Source organism: Passer montanus, unplaced genomic scaffold, assembly GCF_014805655.1.
Source record: "Passer montanus isolate IOZ18808 unplaced genomic scaffold, ASM1480565v1 scaffold10, whole genome shotgun sequence".
Taxonomy (NCBI): domain Eukaryota; kingdom Metazoa; phylum Chordata; class Aves; order Passeriformes; family Passeridae; genus Passer; species Passer montanus.
The window spans coordinates 3,938,337-3,963,666 of NW_024356505.1; the positions used below are offsets into that span (position 1 = coordinate 3,938,337).

Here is a 25,330-nt window from a genome sequence, read left to right on the forward strand (position 1 = left end):
TTCAGATATTTCAAGTTCTCCTCTACTTTAAGGTACTTCCAGTAAAACCAATCTCTGTGTTATAATAAACAATTAACATTCTACCAAAGATCTCAAAGTGTTTTAAATCCTGTGTGATATATAGAAAACTCAGGAGCTTGTCTGTTATCAGGGTTCTGAGATGAGTCTGGATCTACATCTGAACTTTCCCAAGACCATGAGTGTTCAGACTGAACACTAATCTTGGGTTATCCCCATTGCAGGCCTGAAGAGAACAGGTGGTTCCATTTACAGACACTAGTCCAAATTGATCAAGAAAATGATACATTTTAACTCTTGATTCATGCTGAGCAGATTTGAAATAAATAAGAGAAAATGGCTAACTTGAGTCTACTTTTCCCTACACTCCATTGTCTTTTAGAAGCAAATGAAAATATTGAGGAAAAGCAATTTAAAAGCAACCCATGTGAGTAAATATTTAGTGCAAAAATGGTTCAAATAGTCTAAGAAGCAGACATGAAGTTCAGAAAGATGCAGATTTTGGCTATTATTAAGACTAGAAAGAAGAGAAAGTAAGCGATCCAGCAAGGATTATTCTACTTTTTTTAAATATATCTTTACTGATTAAGAATGACTAAATTGATATATTTCCCTTTTGTTTTCTGTCCAGATAAAGTCACTCTTGGGCAGAAATCTTCCTTATAAAGTTTCAGCCTAGAGCACATTTTTACAGCTGAGTTATTATCCTTAAAATACAAGTTCATACTGGAAATGCTGGCAGCTCTCTTAACTATTGTATAGCAGTGAGCACAGCTGTAACATGTTAAATATGTTGAAAGTACAGGGGGGGAACAGAGTGGCTCAGGGGCCTGGTAACAGAACAGAGTCTCAGTGCTGGGTCACCAGGTTTGGTCATTGCTGGGACTGAAAGTTTTATCAAGCAACTGCTGCTCAGTTCTGTTCAGGTATCAACCACCCACACAGAAACCACAGAGATACATCACTGTGACTGGTGACGTCCAACGGCCTTCCCAAGGATTGGGAAAGGTAGGGGGCTGCATCTTCACAGGTTAGCTCGAAGGTGGAGAGCACTGATGACACAGAGGGGAGAGACTTGCGTGCTCCTTGTCCAGCATGCTGCTCCACCTACAGCAGCCTATGGCTACTGGCTCTTCTCAGAGCACTCAATTTTATCAGAAGGATGGTAACCACCAAAGACTGCTCCTTTTTCCACATTAGTGAATGGACCATATCCATGCCATCACACTGCCAGTTTCAGAGGAACTGCCGAAGCAACATGGGCAAATGAAGTCAAAGTCTGCTGCTCCAGTTTTCCCTAAATTAATTTACTGAAGTAAATCAGGTAAGTTGCTCTAATTTACACTTATCCATACATGCTGCAGTAATCTCTACAAAAAGATTTTATTTAGTATAGCTTTTATTTTGTAGACCACCATTTCCTACCAGTCACTGTGTATTAGTCCATGGGAATGTACAGCAAGAAGTCAGATTCTGATATACGACAAAGTTGTTTTTACTTCTTTGTGACTTTATGGTTTCCACACACTGTCTGATTTGCAGAAATTTAGGTTGAAATAATTTTTTTTTTGGGCAGCTTTCCTGAATTTCTTTCAGTTATTTTAGTATTGTAGAGGTGTTCAGTTTCTCTGGAAAAAAAAATCTTTATGTTTATTTTCTCTGGCATCTAAAAATTAACTACCATTGTGGTCAACAGTAATTTCAGAGGTTCCACGAATGAGCCAAGAAAGAGCAGTTCAAGTGTTTTTCAAAGTAATTTTCTAAACCCTTCCTGAAGTAAATTCTTCAGGCTACAAGGCAGCTGATGGGAACTGCCTACTACCAAATACTGCTCTGCAAATGTCTCAGACAACAGAGAGCACCTTGCTCTGGAGCCAGAGAGGAATAAGCTGGTGAGTCACTGCTGTGGTAAATGTACCAGAGTGAGTCTTTGACCCAAACTGGATGACCAGCCTTCCATGAAGCACTGATCAGGCAGCTGAGTTCAGTAAGATGTCTTTCACATGATGGTAAGAAGATGCTTTGAAGGAACAAATCATAGAGGAAACTAGAGGAAAAAAAGGCCAGCTGGATAGTATACACATATTGCTGAGATGAAAAAAAAAACCAACTCTGAAGAAGAATAAAACATCCCATGAATCCAGGTCACATTTGGCACATAATTGTGACCAAAAGAATGAAAAAATTTGAGCTGTCAAAAAGCAATGTTTCCACCATATTTCAAAATGACAGATCATTTCAGACTTTATCTAAATTTGAAGGTGGGGGGGGGGAAACTTAAAATTAGTTTGACAACCCGGAAATGAAAACAGGGAGATTATAGATATTTTGTCTTTGTTCTTCTTCTCACCCTTTCCCCACTCCCTAAGTTCTCTCTGGGAGTAGAGTCAAAACAACATTTTCACAACTTTTTCCATGTCATTACCCTCTCCCTCTGCACATTTTCACTTGAAGACAAGTTTTAGAGCTATTATTTGATTCTGCCCACAAAGCCAAATTTTATTATCCACAGAGTATTATATATGTAATAGTCCTGTCAGTCCTAGCCAGAGGCAAAGGGTAGCCTCAGAGGTAAAGGAAACAAGAAACATCCAAAGGAAGATAAATAGGAATGAGATGATAGGCAAATGGCTAATACTCCCATCTTTTGTTGAGCTGTGTGGATAGAAAAATAGTGTTCTAATTAATTCCAGAGTGACAGGGACTGGAGGGCTGGGTTCTGTGCACTGCATGCTTGTGAATCTTCATTATATGTGAAACCCCTTCCTCCAAAAACCAAACAAACTGTTGTTTTGTCTTTGACTTCAAAAGATGCATCATGACTAACAGCAGATGTTGTGATAACTCCAGTAGAGACCACTTGGCAGCCACATTTCTGTTCTGCAGTGACTTTTCCAGGTGCACAGAAAATCCACTTGTAGGACTGCAAAGTACATGAAATGGTTTTCTGGTAGGATTTCCTGTTACTATCGAGGAACTGCAGCACCATGAAGGACCATCTTCTGGTGTTTCAGTTGAGGGTCACTGCAGATGATTATGAATTCAGGGAAGTAATGCAGAAGTGCACAGCTTGAAGAGGGAACTACACGAGGCAAAAATTTTAGCAGAAGCTGATTGTAATTTCAGTGGTTGAAACTTCTGTAATCCAACAATCACAGTAACATACATATCTTAGTGAATTTGAAAAATTTGGCTTGAAATCCTGACCCTGCTGAAATTAATTATGGCTTTGTTATCAACTTGAACACTACCAGTATTTCACATTGTTTTAATCCTCTGAGACAGATGCCAAGCTGTACATCACTATGCAGGTATCCAAAAGATTTTTATAGCACAGACAGATTTTCATTAATTTGTTATGTCTAGCAGAGATGATTCTGCTCGTTTTCAGATTCAGATTGCAATTCAGTGATTTTTGGGCTTTTTCAGTAATCCAGTTGTAAATTTTGTAGCCCTATGCTGCCTGCAGACTTGTTTAATCAAGAAACAAAATTTTGTTTTCTGGCAAGACAGCCATCTTGTCTAGAAGCTGAAGTAATTAATAAAGATAAGGACAACCAAACTTGGAACAGGAAAGAATCAAGTCTAATAAAAATTTCCAGTAAGAAACCATCTAATAAATACTTATTATGCACACTGAGAAGGATCCTTAGGCTGAAATGTTGCCATAAATTATTCATATGGAAGTTTTGGACTGTAAACAAATTTATGAAGATAATGATCTCTTTGCAATTCATGAACAAAAGTGGAGGGAGGGGTCAATCCCCAGAATAAACTGTGATGTATAAATCCACCAGCTGGAGGCATAAAGTACTGATGCAGAGATTCACTGCAGAAATTGTAAAATAATCCCTGTGTGTTTTCTCCTTCCAGAAAGACAGCTTTGAAGAGCAACTGCAGAGCCAAATAATTTAGTGTATCCTCATTTGCTGTTCTTGACCAGAGCAGTAATCACAAGTTAGAAATCAAAGTCTTTGGACTATAATGGGTAAATCAAATGAGAACTGTGCACAGCATTAGCCTGTGCCTGCTTAAAACTAGCAGCAAGCAAGCGTGAAACCTTTGTCAGTACAGACCGCAAGGGGTTGTTGCAACTTTGGGAAACACTGATGTTCATTTTTGTTTGATGTACCAAACTGCTTTTCCTCAGCTGAGGATTCATACTGACTGACTAGGTGGTTTAATAAGCTGAATGAATTTCACAATGGCAAAGTTTACTTCCAGTACATTTATTTAATGGCTGAGGGAACTGATGAAAGGGAAATAAAAATCTGATGAGGAGAAAAAAAATTAGTCTAGAATCTAGACTCCCCCAGGACAATTTCTTGTGCTTTGTATCCTCTGTACTGACAGACAACATATTTGCTTTCTAGCTAATTACCAACAAGACTAAAATTTTACATCTTTGATGTGTATGAGATCAAAGAATATTAGGAAATAAAAGTAAGATTAACATAATTGTCTTGTACAGCTATAATAAATTATGACTACATATACAATCAAACACCCTGCTCATCGGGAAGGCATAAACTAGAATCAATTGAACTACACAAGAACCTTGTTTAACTTTGTTTCCTCTGCAGTTTCTCACCTCTCTTGACACCCACCACTGACTCCCAGATGGAAAGCCACAAAAGAGGCTTCTATCCCAGGGGCCTATCTGACACTCATGAGATCCACAGAAGCTCCTGTTCAGTTGTTGAGCCTTAAAAAAACACAGCAGCCTTGTGCAGACATGGCAGGTCACCAGCAGGGGATGAACTAAAGGATTTCCAGGTCCAAACTCACATATCCCTACCATACGCTTGATCTAAAGGATTAATTTGTATTTAGGTTTTTTGTTTTTTACTACTATTGTCTACCTAATCTGCTTACACAGATGGGGCACCCAAACCTCTTTGGGAGCATTTTGTGGTAGTGGAACCTTTTTCATTATGTATCTAGGATACGATTCTTATCCATCAAATCTGTGTGACAGTTAGCATGCTCAATTTAGGAAAAAAAGGAAAAAAAAAAAAGAGGGGAACCAATGCTTTGATGTTTACCTGCATCTAATTCATCATTACCATGGCTTAAATAATGTGTTAGGAGTGTTGCATTTTCTTTAAACTGTCCATGAGAACAATGCTGCCCTATAATAACTGATAAACACCTGGCTTTGATTGATTCATCTTCAGTCTTAATGCACACAGCATGTTTGTTTACTCCATAAATATCTTAGTATTCCTACTTCCTCACCCGCTCAACTATGAGAAAAAAAAATCAAAGGCAGCCAAAAGTAACTGCCTTGTAAGAGTAAAATGGGGTGGGAATGTTTGGATCACTCCAGCTCATTAAGGTGACGTGAAAGGTCTACTTCTGGCTAGGAGCTGTGAGTTACTCCTTCAAGCAAAAGCATTTTGAAGGTTTTATTTGTCATCAGGTGGCAGTGACAATGAAAAACGTCTATTGCACTTCAAGACAGCTGGTAATAAAGCAGCACGGGGAACGACTGACAGAATAACTATACCACTGTAGCTTCTAAGTTTTTACAGCCACTCAGCTGGAGCTGTACCATTGTATTAAAAGTGGTTTAGGGTATAAAAATCATTTGATACAGAGGGGTTTTCTCTCTCCCCATTGCTGTATGAGGAATCAGTGCAACAAAATTTGGGTAAAGTGGTCTTTTGCCTAATTTAAGTAATTGTTTTTACTATGTAGTTTTGCTCTAGTTCACATAAGGGCAAGCCTAAAAATGTTCCTGACTTTCTGACAACTGTCTCATTCAGCACCCTTGCAAGCAGCTCCCAACAAATCCCAGTCTTCAAAGGCACATTGTTTTTGTTTGTTCTCATTGTAACAGATGTTTTGTATCATGTACTTCAATGAACTAATTCATCTGCAGAGGACCGCCTACTCTGGCTGGTGTGCATCCAGCTGTGGAAATAGCTCAAGTGTCATCTGTGACCACTTTCATTCCATTCTTCTGACCTCACAGGATCTCAGTGACCGCATCCAAGCCCATTAAAAATAAACAGACCTGAGAACATCCTTTTAAAAATTTTCCAGCGGAGGAGTAATGCTACTCTAGGCAGGAAGCCTTTCTGGAAAGAATGTAAGTGATGCTGAAGGAAGATTCACTCAGCTCTGGAAGTCTCCTCCAAAACATGTTGCTTTTATCATATGAACTACCCAGTCAATATTAAGAGGCACAGGAGCAATGTCATGTGTGATTTTGATGGAGCTGAGAGCTTCTGACTAACTCAGTGCCATATCAATTAGCCTGAGCACCAGACAATCAATCACCACTTCTGCTCTAAATGTACTGAACTCCCATTAGAAGCTGCAAATACCATGAGGCTACTTCATCTCAACACACTGAGCCCTTTTATATACTGTGGCTCTACTGTAATATATTTCTGAAGTAGAAACAAAATCAATCTGAATTGCTCTGGAGTGGAAGCATATCCCATTAACAGCTGTGCACCAAGATTAAAATGTATTAGTGGATAAAAAATAGTCTGCGTCTGTAAGAAGACAATTACTGCTTTCTTAAAAGTGACCAAATAAAACATCCAATACCAATAAAGAACAGACTTTCTGAAAATGCCTTTAGAATCAGTTGGGATCACTTCATCACAAGTCAAAACATGCCTGGGATGGTGCAACCATCTTGATTAGCTTCCTTAGAAGAAGGAGCAACAAGTTGCTTTCTGAATTTCTTGAGAAGCTGACCGCAGTTTTCCACAGGAAATAAGAAGTTCCTGGTAAGATGCTGATCATACACTTCAATACCGGGTCCACTGTATTTGCTAATTACTTTCAAACCACTTAGTCAAGTCACCCATTAAGAGGAAATTATTCAATTGCAGATCCACTGAACTGAGAAACTCAGTGACCAAAACTCCTTGTGGAGCTAGAATTATCCACCTGTGTAAGAGGGCTCGCAATATGTCAAACCAAGTAGTTAATTTTGGTTTTGAGAAGCAACTATGGCTGTAGTTAATTAGACTTGGAAGGATTTTTAATATTATACAACACCAATTACTCAAATATTTCAGAAACATATCAGAAGCCTTTGAAAACCTTCCGGAAAATTAGAGCCTTATATCAATCATCAGAACTGATTCATCACTTTCAGGAAGTTGCATTCCAAGCCCCATATTCTACAGAGAAAATTTTAAAACTTTCTGGCAACTGTCCTATATTTTAAAGATGGTAATTAATCTTCTCATTTCAGCTCAGGTGTATTTATTATAAACTTGCTATTTGGGTATATCTGGGGGTCAGATCAGGTCTAAGCAGATCATGCAGAAGGCATGAACAGCTGGCTGCAGCTCGCGACATTTTCTGTACTTCCTAACTCAGTGGTCAACAAAATGGACTCGCTCACAGCGACGCTAAAGAATTTCACATTAATTTTCACTGACTTCACAGTGACTCATTCAATGGAGATACCTAGGGTACAAATGACAGAAGACTCTTTTGGGATTTTAAGTCTTTGTCTGTCACACATTCTAGCCTTCTGCTGATTTTGCTGTTGCTTGGTTTGTTTGGTTTGGGCTTCCACTTTGGAGCATGTCAGAATGATAGATAGCATTCTTTGAAATAGAGAAAATACTTCTCAGAGGGAAACCACCACATTTGAGTAAAACTATTGTCCTTCAGCACATATAACATACAAAAGTAATGCCTGTGATGCTCTTATGACTTATACTGGATATTGGAATTGTTAATGTCAAAGAGTTCTGTCCCTTGTATTTATCCACAAGACTTTTACCAACACAAAAGAGTTAACATAGCTTTTTATGCTGTGAGAAGCAGAACAAATATTGCATAATGCCTGGTTACATATTGTCCCAGCTTGGCCAAGCAGATGAAAGGAAACACCAAAGCACAGTCTCATACTTAACTCGATACAACAGCACTCATGTCATGTTTCTACTTACTCCTTCACTTGTCTGTTGAACAAAATAATGAAAAGAAGCTCAGAGAGGATTTAAATACAGTGCACATTGTGGAAGCAGGCAAATATCACCACAAACAGATCATTGCTAATCACCACAGCCCACACTCTCAGAGTCATGACCTATATCACTGATTTTTATCTGGAAGACAGATTTGAATGGCATGTAAAACTCTAGGAAGAATAAAAAATATACATATTTTGAATATTGTGAGAAAGTTCTCTTCAGTTGTGGTCTTTGAAGCTTCCCAAGCTCTATTACAAGATATTCCTAAGGAGTTCACCTGGCTTACCCACATGTCCAATATTTACTTTTTTTCCTGAATGGTTGCAGTTACACACATTGGTACATTTATATTATCCCAGTGAAAACATCCATGGTGACTACCCACTGAAGTATGAAGTCCAGAATCTCAAATACATGCACATCATCTGTGACATCCAAGTGAAATGTTTCTCAGGGTTTGTAGCCAAACCTGAACTTCATCATCCAAGGATAAATTATCTTGCTTTTCTATCCTGGAAAGTGGAGGCAAAACAAAGGAAAAGGCCAAACTAGGATGGAGTTCCCAGGGCCTACTCCAGGTCCATGATTTTAACACTGACATGGATTGAAGGTATGTTTGCTGAGTGAGTCCAAATCTGAGCTCTGAGCCCTAACTCTTTTCTGGGCAGCAGCAGCAGTACCAGGACTCCTTTTCAAAGATCAGTTTCTCCCACCATTACCGTGCTCTAACCAGCTGCCTAAAATTTGCTTTATAGTCATCTCCTGGTAGAACCAATATGCCCAAGATGTTGAATACCTGTGAAGATTTAGTTTGGAATATAATAAAATTGGATATCAAGCAAAAGCTGAAGATATGAATAGGGTGTTACTGTCTGCAGAAAGCAGCATGAAACCAGGACAACTGCACATGTCTTTTGCTTGAAATTTTTCTTATTCCTATGCTGTTCCTGAGGGAAGATGTGGCCTGTCACAGCTTTAGCTGTCATGATGAGTGTCTTTGCTTGCTGCACTTGGAGTGGAGTTAGTGAGGGAGCTAATACAGCTTAGCTACTTCCACAGACACAAATCAGTGAGATGGGGTTCTGCATCTGCTTGTCTATCAGAAACACTCAAACTGCTCCTGACAAATGTCCACCCGTTTCTCTCCCTGAAGAAAGAGCTGTGACAAGCACCAGGAAACGATCATTGCATCAAACACTTCATCTTCATTTAAAATAAGTACATCTAGAGCAATCCTCTCCTTTCCACAAAAATGACGTGGCCTGCCAGCAGGAAGAAATGTCGGTGGTGGAATGCATACAACCATGCTTTTCCTGGAACACTGCCTGTTCTCCTGGACCACTGAACTCTGGGTTAGCCAGGAGCAGCTGTGGCAGATGAACCAGCTTTACAGTGGTAGGTCTCTTCCCCCACCTGCCTATGGAAAATATACTTCTAGCCACAACCCTGTCAGATGTGGGACATCTGTGAAGGTGACACCCACCCCCACCTTCTTGGCTAGAGGCAGGGAGTAGACCAGTAATTTCCAAAGCTGCAAGCAGAAGTTTTTTTATTGATAGTGCTAAAGAGGAAGGCTACCAAGCTGGGAGCTGACACAGACTCACATCCTGTGTGGATTGGGCAAAGAGGGGATGCATAATGAGTTGCAGATTGCGGTACTGCAAAAGTACAAAGGCTGTTTGAAAGCAGGCTGTGTGCTGTGTGAATCATATGCAGCCCTCTTGTCCCACCATGGGGGTCAGTAGCAGGGTGTCAATCCTGTGATCCTCAGCTTGAAGCTGAAGTAACCATCCAAGTTATCCCAGACTGAACCCCCACAAAGACTCCACACTGTGTGAGTTTGCAGCATTTTAGGAGGCAGAAGCACACAACTGATAGTGTGGAACCCAATTGTCTTCCTGCTTTGGGATGTGCATGTATGGTTTGGCATGCATAGAGAAAAGATAACTTCCACTCAATTGCTCACTCAGAAAAGCACAGTGGTGAAAGGCTACACCAGGGCTTTGGGGTGGATGCTACAGACAGGGTCTCTCCTCAGCAACAAGACCTGCAGTGACATTACAAAACATCCCAGGTAGCTTATGTAAAAGGCACAGATGGGGGAAAGGCTGTCCAGCAGACATCCTTTAACAAGAGGCTGTACTCAGTAACAAGAAATAAAAAAATGCATTTAAACCATAATAATAAGAAGAAGTGAGATTTCAAACCCTAATTTCCAATTCCTTGTTAACAATAGGCCATTTGATAAGAGAACCTACCCTGCTGGAAGTGCATCTCTTTGACAGGTAGTCCAAAGGTAGTGGTTTCACTAAATAGCAACTTGGCACTCCTTCAAATTTCTTCATATTCTGTTGATCACTGTGTTACCCAGCTCATTCTTCATCAATCCACTTCAACAACCAAAGAATGTTCAGTACTTATGCTATTACATTTCACTATTTGTTTTTGCAGTCATGTAAGAAAGAGGTTGAAATCATTCTCTCAACAGCACTGCAGATACCACTGACTCAAAGAGGCTTTGTGGCAAACACTGCTGAATGCATGGACTTAATCCTAATTCACACCACTTTGAGAGGAAAACAAGGCCACAAGGTTACAACCTGAAAGCTGTAATTAAGCAATTACTCCACTTCGATGGGATTAAAATCAGTTCAGCAAAGATACACATTATTTGCCTCTGTGCTGCAAAGTTTAGGTCAACATTATGCTCTTTCTAAGGACATTTGAAATTGAAACAAAGCATTTTACCTATGGCAGTTAGAAATGAATGTCAAATACTGTTAAAGCTGATTACTTTCAATAGTTTCAAGATTGATACTACTTATGGTAGCTTGAATGTTTCTAACTTCCACAGCCTACATTTATACACTGAGATTAAAAAAAATTGTTAGCACTGCCTCTGCAAAAATAATTTAAAAATAATTATGTCATTAAGATGCTTCAGCAGTTACAGTTGAGAAGGTGCTAATTAATCAGCCACTTACTCAGACCCCTCAATAAGTATATCAGGAATGAACACAGAAGGGAGGGAAAAAAAGGCAAGAAAATCCTACATTTGGAGGCCAGAAAGAAAATTTGCTGTAAATCTATCTGAGACTTTGCAAATCATACTCAAACACCTAACAAAAGGTTTCTTACATAGATAAGTGAAAATCAAGGAGAGAACCCTGACCTGGCTCCCCATGCAGGGCAGATGGGGGACACATAAAGGTGTTTCAGAAGGAGCCCCAGCAGAATAAGGACACTATCTCAATTTCCCACATGAACCAGCAGACAGCAGAGGCAGCACTCAAAGAATGAGCATTTGGGCAGAAAAATGAATACAGACAAAGGAGATGAAAAACACAAAGAAGTCACTGAAGTCAAGGTGAATTGAGGAAGCAGGACTGGATCATCTCTATTGCAGAGCTGGAACATATGAGCACAGGTCCAGCGGCCAGGACTAAGGATATTAATGAAGATAGAACATAGATAAATCAAAGATAGAGCTAGCTAACCCCATTTTTAAAAATAAAATAACCTATTTTCTCAACAAAGGACATGCAGCAGATCTAAACTCTCTGAAGGTCAATAAAGTATTTCAGGCAGTGCTACAGCCAGAAATTACTAAACTTTGGGGATGATAAAGGATTAACTAAAGCAGTAATGATAACAGGTTGTGCTAAAAGACAAGCTATACTACTTCAGTGGGAGGGTCACTAAAATCTCCCTCAGTATTGTTCTCATCCAATGCTTTTAATAATTCCCTTGAATAATATTTGGGGAAATTGAGAAGTTGTAAGGCACATCAAATAAAGTGGCAAATTAGAATACCATACAGGAAGGACTGGACTAAACAGAGCAAGGCACAAATTCATCAAGTCAATCAGGCTAGCATGTGGTTTCCTTTATCATGTAGGAGCATCTGCTGGAAACGTGGAAGGAGAAAACCTAGGTATATCAGTGAATTTAGGATGATGGCACTACCAGTCAAGAGCACAAGGGAAGAAAGATATTTTACAATGCAGCAAAGTTGTCCCAGAGAAGAGAAGAAAGTATTAAAGCTATTTGCACAAAAGGCTTGAATCCTGTGAGCATTGGCTGCCCCAGAAAAATGAATTCAAAGTGGAATAGATCCAAAGAAGGGTCATCATTGCAGCCAGAGGTATAAAATCCTTACATTACTGAAAATGAAGTGATGTTAACATAGTTAACCTAAATTGAAAATGCAGATAACATTTTTGTCTCCAAATTAATGTGGTGAACATTGAGAAAGGACAACAGTTACTGAATGTAGGAAAAATGTTTGACCAAGAATAGATGGAGGCAAAATGAATAGGAGTACCTTTAAGTTGGAAATTAAAAACTGAGTGCTAAGTCTCAGAGCAAAGGTGTTTTGAAACAATCCTCCTGATAGGATTATCAAGAGGCATAAAATCAAAGTATTTAATCAGGTTTTGCAAGGGATTATGTAACATGCCACTGAGATTAGCTCAGTTGGTTAGAGCACAGTGTTAATAATGCCAAGGTTTTGGTTTCGACCCCTGTGTGGGCCATTCACCGAAGAGTTGGACTTGATGATTCTTGTGGGTCTCTTCCAACTCAGAATATTCTGTGACTCTATCTGGATCCTGGATACAGGAATTTTGAATCTTCTAAACTGGTCACAAAGTCCTTAGAGTACATTAGCATAATTTTTTACCCAAGTCCCGCACTAGAAAAATCATGATGCAGTTGTAAGTAATACATAGATTAGCTAGTTTCCTCTACTTATGTAAATTGATCCTTGAATACACTTGGCATAACATAATGGTAATTTATGGAAGTGTTGTTGTTCCAAGGATTAAGAAGGTGCCAGAGTTGCCTTCATCAGCTTATTGCTGCAGGCGTGATTCTTTTCTAATTCTTGCTGTTTCACACCTATGCAATTCAATTTTCTTAAGTGAAAGTTAACTCTTAATTCATACTGGTAAAAATCAGTTCCAATATTTCCTTTTGCAGCTGGGACAGGTTTATTTTAATAATTAACATGAAAACCCTGAACCCTAATAGTATCACTCTGAGGAAGTGTTTAGAGGCATCAGTCAATATTGGCCCTTGCTCCACCAGACTTTTCACGAACTTCTACTAAAAACTATTTAGCACTATGAGTTTTATAATCTAAATAAATTGGATTAGAAAAAAAGAAAAATATGAAACTGAGACTAAAATAAAGATTTTTTTCTCCAAGGTCAAAAAGCTGATCAGTGGTAGATGAAAAAGTATTTGTCACTAAGTGTTCTAAGCCTACATGTATTCTTTGAAGGCAGTGTGAGGAAAGGCAGGACCAGGTAAAAAAGGTACTGCAGGAAGGAAAAATATAGCTATAAAATACATTTGTAGCTAAACACGGGTGCATGATTTCCACTTGGAATTTTCTTTCAAAACCAGTTGAAGCCTCTGGGACAAAACCTCAAATGAATACCATGTTTTAAAAAATATTAAATTAATTAACCTTGAAGATTACACCTTGATTCATACACAATTTTCTTCCTATTCAGTTATTTATAAAAGGACATCTTGTCAATAGCCTAAAACTTGACTTGATCCATCACTAACAAGAATTCACCTTTGCGGCTTTGACAGGTTGTGCCAGTCTTTTTAAATCCTATTTTGGAGTTATCACAGTTAGGGTGTTGCCCTGGCATTACTCGTAAATCACAGGTTTTCCTCAAAAATCCTCTTCTGGGTTTGCAGAACCCCGGAACCTGTTTCCTTCTCCAAAGCTGCTCAAAGCTTCTTCTGCAAATGGAAATGCTGATTTCCTGCAATTGTAGGGATGGAGTTTGGGAGGCAGAAAGGAGATCCAGGGGTGAACAGTCCTCTTGTAACATCTTGTATTCTTAACTGCGCTATGGAAATGAGAACCACATCTCCATAATGGGAAAGGCACCCAGAGATTATTCCCAGCCTTGCCACCAATTAGTGTGAAATCTCCATGCTCTCAGACCACAGAGCACATTCAAAGCTCTTTGCTGTCTGTGGCAGACGGAAATTGTTGCCTTTCCCTTCCACCACCACAGAACTCACATGTTTGGCAATTGCACCACACGAGCACCTTCGTTACAAGCAGGCTGGGGTCGGCTGACAAGGTGCACATTGTCTGATTTGTTGTAAGCCAGCAGAGCAGAGAGCTCTCTGCGGAAGGTGGCTAACACCAGCACCAACTGCAAGACAGCAGACAATGCCAGGCACAAAATAAGAGAGAGGTTCATGATGGAGGGTAAATCTGAGAGGACTGTAACACACGTGTCACACGGCTCAGCCAATATGCATAACCAGAATGCATCACACGGAGCAAAATACCTGATGGTGAGCTAAATTCAGCACTCTGCTGAGCCCGTTACTTTCTGCAAACTGATTAATCTAATTCTTGGCCTGTCATTAATAGCATACATTCACACAGTCCACCACTCTCTCCTGATCCTATCACAATCTGCCTACTTACTAATCTACCACCTGGTAAATAAGCAACTTGACCAGTGCTCACCAAATTAGGAATTTTTGCTCAAGATGGCAAACAAAACATATGAATCTTACAGATTTGTGTTCAGCATTTTGACTTTGTGTAAATCTAAAACTCGAGGAAAATGCAAATCTCCATGAAAACAGAGTTGTTACATATATTAATAGGAGATAAATTAAGTATTGCTGATATTTTTAGGTGATGTACATAGAGTGGGAAAAGTGAAAGCAGAATGCGGGCTTTGTACGAAATTAGGCATTGATTTTTAAAAAATGCACTACATTCTTCCACAGAAGGTACTCTAATGTCTATTGATTAATAACTATCTTTTTTTTAAAAAGTCCCCTTTGATAAAACTGCTTCTAAACAGCTTCTGTATTAAGGTTTTTCTTGACAATGAAGGTTGCATCTTTTCTGTTAAAAAGAAATCAATATTCCATAACATCAACCACAATTTCCTGGCTTCAAGAAATGCTGGGGAACCTTTCAAATTTAGTGTCAGATGCCTTCTTTTCCAAATTCTTTTCCATTTATGTTTATAGATTTACATGAAACATAGATGTTATGTTTCTTTCCACTAATGTAAATGTCTTTAAACAAACTGATGGTATATCCATTTAGTGCTCATGCTATCTGTAGAATATTTGAAAGAAAAAAAAATTACTAGAGCTCTGAAGTCTTTTTAGGATAAAACAGCACACCACAAGTTCCTCAAATGCAAGGGCTTGTCTACTGGAAACATTTGTGGTTCTCCTGTCCACATTTTCTAAGTGAATCCATATGTGGTGTGTCTTACTGCCATCACAAAAAATGCTGAGTTTCACTAGGGGGCTCTAACAGAGTGTCAAAAAATGTTGGCAATCAAACTTAAATATATCTTTTTCTGGCATTCGTATTAATTTCTACAACAGCAGAACAAAGGACTGGAGCAATACTTTGATATGATTCCAGAAGCATTGTATAATCAGACTTTAAAACTGCTACACTTGAGTAGGAGATGTAACTTGGCTGAATCTCTTACACCTGTTTTCTTTTAGAAGTCTAAGTTAGTTGAACTCAGGCACTGCTTTTCTGTCCTGGGTACTCTCCCCAGAACAACAACACCTGGCACTAAAGGAGGTCAGCAAGCACATGCTCACCAGCATCTGGAAAACCTGTTTAGGTAGCACTGAGACAACATCTGTGCACAGTGGGTGCTGGGTGAGAGGGAGGCAGAACTGACCTCATGTGAGCCTGCTTGCCCCAAAGGAACATTGACAATTACTGCCTTGATTATCAGAGTTATAGGATTTGCAGTCCTCGATTTTCTGCCTCGGGAAACACTGGAATTAAAATTGCTTAGCAGAACTTTGTCATTGGTATTTGGGTAGTTATTTCAACCTCTAAACACTTTAGCCTTAAGAGTTCAAGTAAGTTCATGTTCAAAGGACCTCTTAAAAATACACGGCTGAAAGTTGAAAGACTTACTGAAGATTCCAATTTCTAAGGATTATTTCCTGTTTACTTTTCATACCAGCTAGCTGAATTCTCACATTTCATCTTGGAGGCAGGACTCAACTGTCTGCAGAGGACATACTTTGTTTTCTTACACTCAAACAGGCAAACTCAAGATAGACTCCTGGCTCTGTTTACTAAAAAGGTAGAGCAATAAACGTGAGGTAGAGAAAACCGTCTTGGGAGAGGGATGTGGATTGGAGCACAAGGAACTTCTTTGTTCCAGAGTGTAGGAATCAAAACACTGAAATTGCTGTGGTATTTTGGGTATTATCCAAAGCAGCAGAGTCGCTAGTGAGAAAATGAAAACTGATCCATTCCAGTTGAACAATTTGTACCTTTTATGCTACTACACTCATGCACAACAATCAAGAGGAAAGAATCTGGAGCCCTTACTCAGCCTCGCTTCTCACCAAACTAGGGGTTTTGCACTGCTTATGAAATAAAACATGTTTTTGTTGGTGCTTTTAAAACAGACGCATTCCATTCAGCCATGAGCCACAGGAAGGATGACAAAAAAAAATAATAAGGGTGTTTGTTAAGACATTGACCTCTCTAGAAGGACTGTAAGGGCTTGAGAAACTTCCAGAACAGAAATTTTCCCCAACATACTTTATCATTATCATTTATCTTTATCATTATAGTGGTACATTTTTCCATATGCTGCTCCTGCTGCCACTGGCATACTCCTTTTCCAGCTATCATGTAGAAACTATTCCAGACTGATAAGAACATCTATCTGTGCATACCCAATGATAGCACACCCAGTGGTATTTGGAAATAAAAAAGGGTAAGTGTAAAATCAGTGTGCACATTGAGTATTAAGGTAGCACATTTCTGTTGGTTCACTAAAAAAACTGCCTTTAAAGAGGAAGAGTACATGTATTTTTTGTAATAAAGATTTGAATCAAAATGTTTTGTACAAATGCCCCTATCAGTAAAAATGAGACTGTCTACATGTGAATTGACGTGTAAACATGTTTTTCAAAGTATCCCCATAACTTTCAAACAGCCTTCAGGGACTACAGGAAAAACACAGTAATATGGCAAATGTTGTAAGTCTTCAGAATAACTCTTATCCCATTTATGTTTTGATTCTGTCATCATTATCCATCTATCCTTATCCTGAGGCAGTAATGAAAAACAAGACTTGTTTCAAACACGGAAGAATAAGCACTGTACTTTGAAAGATACAGTTAACTAAACTGAGTCAGTACTATCATCAGTGCATTAAACGTTTTGCCAATTTTAATCCAAACTCACACTGCTGTAACTCTTTTAACTCTCCATTAAAACTGTGGAGAGTGACCAGGGCACAAGGCAAAGCAATGAAACTGCCAAATTTTAGGTATTCTTACTTGGACACAGTGAAAGCAATATGAGAAAAAGTGGTGAAGGTTCAATTCACAAAGGGTGCATATTTCAAATGTGTCTGAGTCACACATGAACCTCCAGGTAGATTTTTCATCATGTCCACATGATGCTTTCCAAAACCCTGAAGGTTGTGTAAGAATTAGGAAGTGAGAAGTTTTCATGTATGACCCTACTATGCCAGCAGAAGTTTATTCTCAATACTACTTATTCAGAAATACCAATGTTCCTCAACTTATTTGATATTATTTTTCCATGGTTCCTGAAGTAAGACCAGCAAAAATCACTGATAACCAAAAATAAAACCCCTCCAAAAATTGTATCTGCAGTTGTTTATTAGCAATGTCCTGCAATATCAGTTCTATACCTGCAGAGTCCTTGACTGTTCATTTGACTTTCTCCTTTTAGGACAAAAATGTTATGACTACTGTTTTCTTACAAAATGTAACTTTGTTTGTTTTCTGTTTTTAAGGGTATCACAGAAGTAAGAAGACAAACAAGGCTGGGAAGGGAGACCAGTATACTCAAATGTTTTGAGTTAATATAGATGTCATTTTTGTTTGTTAGGGTCAGAAGTTTATCCGGTTGTAGTTAAAAAGCTACAGAAGGAATCTTTTTAAAAATCTTTTACTATAGTGGACTTTTTAATCTACCAAGTAAATGGATACAGAATGCACACATGCACACATCAAGAAAATGTGGTTGAAATTGATATACAAAGGGAAAAAAGGACAAAAATGTCTGACAGGCCAACCTAGTGCAGGGGAGATCGCTGAAGAAAGAGCTTTGTATTCGCTGCACAGGGAGGCAGGTGGGAAGGGAGATGAGACGGGCAGGCAGAGGAGGGACAGACAGACACAGGATGGTAGTGCTGTGCAGCACAGCTCTTCCCTCCTCTCGGCAAGCCTGCCAGTCTGGGAGAACACTGTCCTGTCTGTGCACAGCACATTGAGTGAAAAACCCTCTTTGTCTCCTCTACAGCATGGCTCTGCCTGTCTTTTTGTCATGAGGGACACTACGTGATGTTAAATTACACATAAATATCAAGTAGGACTTTCTGTCGGAAATGAAAAGCTAATCATGCAGTAACATGATTTAGTGGATACTTATAATCAAAACAAAGAATTAACCACCACTGTTTGAGCAATTCAAACTGTGCTTTCTGTATGAGTTCATCTCTACTGACAAAGAATAATAGAGGCTTAACAAAATGTTCTCCTTCCTGGGGCAAGGGGAATGTAACATTTATCTGCAGTGGTGTCTAGGGGGACATCACATGCCACAATCAATCACCTCATAAAATATTATGAAGTGGTGGCAATTTAGATAATAGCATAGAAAACTAGCTTATAAGAAGAAGCAAAAAGCTAAGCAAATTAGAAAGTTCCCAGTTTCATCAGCTCACAGGATTACCAAAACTCACATCCTTAATTCTGCCAACTTTATTGTATTTTTTTTTTTTTTTTTTTTTTTTTTTTTAGCTATGGAGGTGCCTAGAATAGAGTCGATATATAGTTAGGCATGGAACTACAGAAACTTAAAATGAACACAGATTCTTTATTTTCTTTCAAAACAGACCATTAATTCTGAAGTCTCCTGAATTCTCTGTGTGGCAATAGTCTGACAAGTTTTCAGACATTTCTAATAAAGAATTCATCTCTGAATGAAACCTGGGGAATGGTAGTTCTGCCTTTTTGCTTTTTATGCTTCTTTGGTACTAAATGCCTCATGTCCTCTTAAGAACATAATCTTTGGAAACATATGGGAAAAATCTGTCAGTAAAGAGTCTAGGATGCTACAGAAAACACATGGAACTAACCCACGACAGCAATGAGACTGGAACAGAAATGGTACACCACTTATCCACTGTCCCTCTGCTTTCCCATCTAGAATCACACTTCCTTTTTTTGCCATGACTCTCTCATTGAATTGGTTCTCAGTGAACACCATTTTAACTCAGCATTTTGATGGTGCCACTCACAATAAGAGACAAGTTTTAACTTCATTTCCTTACTAAGGGGTAAATACATTCAATTACCTTATCATAATACCTCTCCTAGTACGGCAGAAAAATTCTTTGCTCAGTATTGTCAAATAAAACTCAAACACATATATACACAAAATCTGGGATTGCTAGAGTGCTTAGGTTTTTCTTTTAGAAAGGGAGTCTTTCTGCAAGGATTGGAGATTCTTTGGCTTCCACAAGTCTCATAACTCATCATATACACACATCTAAGACTTCTTGTGGTATGCTATTAAATCCAAATATTAGAATACAGGACTGATGTTAACTGTGAATTTGTTCAACACATTTCATCTCCCTACAAGGAATACAGCAATGGCTTTACTCCACTGAGACGGAAAGTTCCCCCAGGGTCTGCAGAGAGGGGCAGCAGCAGGAATTGGTGCCCAGTCAGTCCCACACTATGCTCCTTTCCTTGTGGGTGAACTGAAGAACTTGCCTCCAAAGAGCTGAGGGGTGTGGAAAGGGGGCTGCAAGTTGGGATGAGAGATTTGTGCAACTAAACAGATATGTTGTGTAATTATATCCATGTTGCTGTACAGCTAAATATCACCAGAAGTTACACTACTGTGAAGTCAAAATATTTGAACAACAATATGAATAACAAACAATCCTATCTACAGACCATCACTTTAATATAACTCCTCTTCTATAAATCAATGTATTGATGATTATGTGGAGCATGTATTTAAATTTTGATTAATGGCACTGTCAAGTAGATCAGTATCTGAGAAACTCATCAAAGCTAGAAATGTATCTATAGTGATATGTCTGTAGTGGAATTCAGTATGGTGTTTTCTCCTGGTATATTGCTAATATTTAGGTAAAGCACATCAATGCTTCTGCGAGGTAAACAAAAATCAGCTGCACTAGTTCTAAAGAATGTTGATTGGAAACATAATGCAGCTTTAAGTAGTTATAAATTGATAAAGACGACAATTTACTCGGGGCAGAGGGGGGAAGAGTTGACTGGCCAAATCATAAAGCAGATTCAGATTTGGCAGAGACTCTCTTAGACAGTTGTGCTTCACCCTTTTCCACTATGTTGAAAGGCATTACTGAGGCACAATGAGGATCCTTGATGTAAAGCTGCACAGGACGTTTTTGATGGATAAGCATGTAAGGGAATGGTCATGTGTTGATCCTGGCAATTCAAAGTAGGCAGGAATGCGGTTATCTTGCAGTCCCTGAAGCACAGCTTTAGAAGCAGCACTTCAGAACTTGTTACTCTCTTACAATCAATGCAATTAGATAACACATCACCCATCCCCCCCTTTCCACTAAATCAAATGGTACTCCTTAAAGAAACAGAATCTTTATGGCAGAGGGCTCTTGTCTCGGGGCAGCTGGCTGCTCATTCATGACCCAGGACTTCAATGTGGCTGGACAAGCAGAGCAAGGCTACAATGGAAGCACTTTTAGCCAGATATAACCAAGTATCCACTTACTGTTGGTTGCATAACATATGGCGGATGAGGCATCCATGAAGTACTCTGGACCTGCACATCAAATACTTTTAATTAGCATAGAAAAGTTTAAAACTTAAAGATTTACTTGAAAATATTCTCTCTATTATAACTAAGGTGCTAATTTTGACAAAAGACTTAAGTCTTATAACTCAACACAAAATTAATTCACGCTTCGTAATGTTATTGACAAAGGAAAATGCTTTCAAATTTCATTTGATAATGTTTTCCACCAAAAGTCAAGTCTGAGTGATTGCACCAATTCTATGAATCACAACATTTTATCTCATAAAGAAGCCTTCAATATTCTATGTTGTCCTATTTCTTCATTTGCATTGTTTGCTTTCATCCATCAATATAATCATGAACATGTCATCCAACCGACAGTGCAGGAGACGGAAAATGTTCAAAGTTTATTTTCAAAAGTATCTGCATAAACTTTTAAAGGTATAACATTTTCAGAGATCCCAGAATGACTTATTCTGTTTCCAATAAGAACTGAAGATCTAATTCAGAGTTTTTGAAAATTATTCTCATTGAAAGCTGTCATGGCAAAGCTGGCTTAAGAAGTCTGCCCCCTCCAGGAACATTCTTAGCTTGAGCATCCTGGGGTCTGTTCCCACCAGAACTCCGTGTGCATCACCACAGACCTTCTTTGTTGTTCTGCCTTATGACTACCATGTAATATATTTCAATTTTATAACAATTTTACTAAGAATTAGACACATTATAGAGGGTTTGCATATTTCTTGTGGCATCTCTGAGCCATAACTACTTTTTGTGCTAGAGAATTTTGTATTTTACTTTCCTTTTGCATCAGTCTGGACACCACAACACATAAGTACACAAAAGATGTAGCTGTGCTGGGAGCCATCAGAGGACACCTCACTTGCTGTCCCAAGATGGGTGTGCAGCACCTCAGACTGAGCATGACCAGGAATAACAAGAAGAAAGCTAAAAGGTCCCACTTCTCCAGATACCCTGTGATTTTGTCAATGAGTAAACTGTTGAGAATTAATTGTATAACAGAGTGCTCCAACATTTGTATATGTTAATCAAAGTCTATTTTTTTGTTGAAAAGCAAGTTCAGCAAAACATCTTTAGAACCAAAACCAGCACACCCATATGTGAACACACCTCTACCACAACATCTCCTGCTGGGAATCCCCATGAGCTAAAACACACTAGAGCCATCACAGCTTGCTGCTGCTCATTGCTCCCACTGTTGCACCACTGCAGCTCCCTCACAGTGCCAGGGTAAATGTCTTTGGGCTTACACTGCAAACTATATAAAGAAAATTATACAGGTTAAAAAAAAAAAGGTTTTGGTGCAAATGCATGAAACCACAAACTGCTGTAATGGTTCAAACCAGAATGGGAAAAGGGGAGCAACTGTGAACTGTGGAGCAGTGATGAAATTAAGTGGCTGGGTGGCCTGAACTCAGTGGCCTGAATGGGCAGTAGTATGGCTTAAGCCAGCTTTGCTACCAAGAAAATTGCATGTGAGCTGCACACAATGCAGCGTATACCTCTGGCATTGATGACGCTTTGGTGCTGCCATTACTGAAATTTACCGAATTTACTTCACCAAAACAACTTTTGGCTACATAGCCATCTCAAATAAAATAACACAAAAAGAATTACAAGAATCATCTATCTTTGAAGATCAAGTTAAAAGTAGAGTAACTTCTCAGAATTACCTGTACCATACCATATGCAGTACCATACCATCTGCACCCTGCCCCGCCCCAACAAACCAACCCTAACATTAAAAACAACCCACCATGCAGCTTTGAAAGCTTGGGTAGCTTATTTCAGGTAAGACTCAAGGTTGGAAAAGCACTGATGGCACAAGAGAACTTAAATTGGAAAATGTATAGACAATAACCAGCTTCTGTGAAGTGCTAAGTTCCCAGACAATGGCTAATAATAAAAATATACAATCTGGTTTTGACTTCATCTGAGAAAGCCAAAACAAGACAATAATTTCCCAGTGGAGATCTGAGAGGGATATTCTGAAAAGAGAAATTCTGAATGACATGGCGTGTAGCAGACTAAAGAACGATTTGAGGACACTTATCCACAAGTAATTTGCTTTGTCAGGGATTATTGGATAGAAATGAGTACTTTTAAAGGATGTAGTTACTGGAAAAAATATAGCTGGGGTCAAAAGGTTGAAATATAATGCAGTCAACATAAATTATTAAAAGGAAACACTTAAAAAACTTTTGGCTAATGAAGGGGAGCCAAAATGAGGAAACAGTTCAATAAGAATGATAGGCTTCTGGCATTGTCAATTGGAAATTAAGCAAAATGTTGTTTATCAGAGAAGCTGATTGAAATGAAGAACTGCAGTGGCTTTCATTACTGCTGTAGAGAATATTCCTAGAGAGCCCTTTGTTTCAAGAGTGACTTGAGTGCAAGCACTCACAATTTTCTGTGGTACACACTCTGCCTTCATCCACATCCAGAACAACATTAACTGGGAAACACAGTAGACAAGTGCATATCTGACGTACCTGATATGTAGAGACAGGGGAAGCAGCAATGAATGGCGTGATTGATGTCTGTGGAATCATGCGGTTTGTTGGAATACTGTACGGTGAGGAATAAAATCTGCAAACAAAGAACAAAAGTGAGAGGTTTTTGAACCTTTTGACTACTTAGGCTCTGACTAAATAATTCACTGCCTCCTGGGCAAAGAGAAAAATAGTCTACCCAGGTAATTATGTCCATCTATTTCCAAAACCACAATAAAAATGATGTGATGGCTCCATTGAGCAGATCTTGAAAATGGAAAGGAGGAGGAATATTTACACAAAGCATATTTTTTTTCACTTCAACTAGCACAAATATAGAACTTCACAATACAAGAAGCAATTATCTGAGATGCAAAGACAGCTGATTTTCCAGGGCGCTAGCTAGTGAAAGGAAATTTCTTACACAATATTGAAGACAACATTACTGATTTCATTTTTACACAGGATACTGTTTTCTTTTCATATCCTAGTGCTTCAGTGCTGAGAATAACATATTCTATATACATGCCTGAATTATTTTATTGAGGGGTGGCTACAAAAACTCTGGCTGAATTTTTCGTATTCATGTATGCAGAGAGCAAAACCCCCCTTTTCTGGTGAAATGTATCAGGAATTATGAGGCTAAATGCCCCAGGCAGCACGGAAAATCTCAGATTTAGTCAGTTTTATTTCCACTGTTGCATGCTATGAACAGAAGCTGCACCATCTCTTGCATGACGATAATAAATGTTATATTCTTTCTCCTTCCCTATGGGTTAATGATTATTGATAAAATTATCACTTGAAAAATATCACTACTGCTGGATTGTGTTAGTACTTAAAATGTGTATGCTTGTAAAGATTTTTGCATTTGACCTTTTTGCAGTTTTAACTGTAAGCCAGAACAATAAAATTGCTTAAAAAAGAAATATCATCACTACTGCTGGATTGTGTTAGTACTTAAAATGTGTATGCTTGTAAAGATTTTTGCATTTGACCTTTTTGCAGTTTTAACTGTAAGCCAGAACAATAAAATTGATTAAAAAAGAATGTTTGTGGTTTTACTGTTGTCTAAATGCTTGTATTTTGGACTCTGAGAGAAACACTCATGTGCAGTGCTCTTTTGTACAATTTAAACCTCGTGTAGATCTTTCTCATATGGGATACACCAATAAGTAACAGAAGATTCTGCACAGTGAAGTGAATTGCATTCCCTCTCTTTTATATTTTTCCCCTCCCCACTCTGAGGCAATCAACAGTAGCTTTCCACGAGAGCTATGCAACAAAAAAAAAAAAAAAATCATTACTGGTGTTTAAACAAGTGCTCTATTTCCTGATCACCCTGGCATCACAGATTTAGTACTAATCAGTCTAGTTCAGACTGGATGAATTCATTCTGGATGCAGGCTCAAATAACTACTGACTTCAACCAATAGCCTTGGAAAAACAGGCTGCTCTCTTTGAACGTTGGGCAGAAACATTCAAAGTTAGGAGGGGAGAGGGAAGCAGAGAAGCAATCATTTGTTCTTTCTATTCCAAATCAGATTTAAAAATGCCAAAAGCAGCAGGTGGCATCTGAGTGATTTTTTGTTTAATAGAAATATAATGCTATTTTAGGACCATTTATCAGCCCTCACAATGCTCACACAGAGACTATTTTAAAATTGTGCCTTTGCCCAATTTTATATATATCCTATTATGAGAACTTAGAGGCAATTGTATCCCCATGCTTATACCAAATATTATGTTCACACAACACTGAGGGAGAAGGGATTTTTATACTGCTAGGCAGAATCATCTATGGCACTAGCATGTTGCATATTATCTATTAGCTTAACATTAATCCCAGATTAATGTTAAACAGAAATCACTTGGACTATGCTCTTGCTCAGTGAGTCAACTAAGAAATTTTGTGTGCAACAAATGAAAATACTCAATGGCAGACTGAGAGAATTTAGTCTATGGGTAAAATGTGTACTGTATAGAAATATATATAAATCTTT

General features: G+C 38.6%; 1 protein-coding gene across 6 annotated transcripts in view; it reads right to left on the reverse strand.

Moving 5' to 3' along the window:
* Positions 1–25,330, reverse strand: part of RBMS3 (RNA binding motif single stranded interacting protein 3) — a 703,420-nt gene that overhangs the window by 48,783 nt on the left and 629,307 nt on the right. For all 6 annotated transcript variants that reach the window (XM_039705023.1, XM_039705047.1, XM_039705038.1 and 3 more), the window contains 2 exons: positions 23,328–23,424; positions 20,791–20,841 (listed from right to left, as the gene is read on the reverse strand). In XM_039705023.1, the coding sequence (XP_039560957.1) occupies positions 20,791–20,841; positions 23,328–23,424 (148 nt within the window). The remainder of the gene's footprint in view (positions 1–20,790; positions 20,842–23,327; positions 23,425–25,330) is intronic.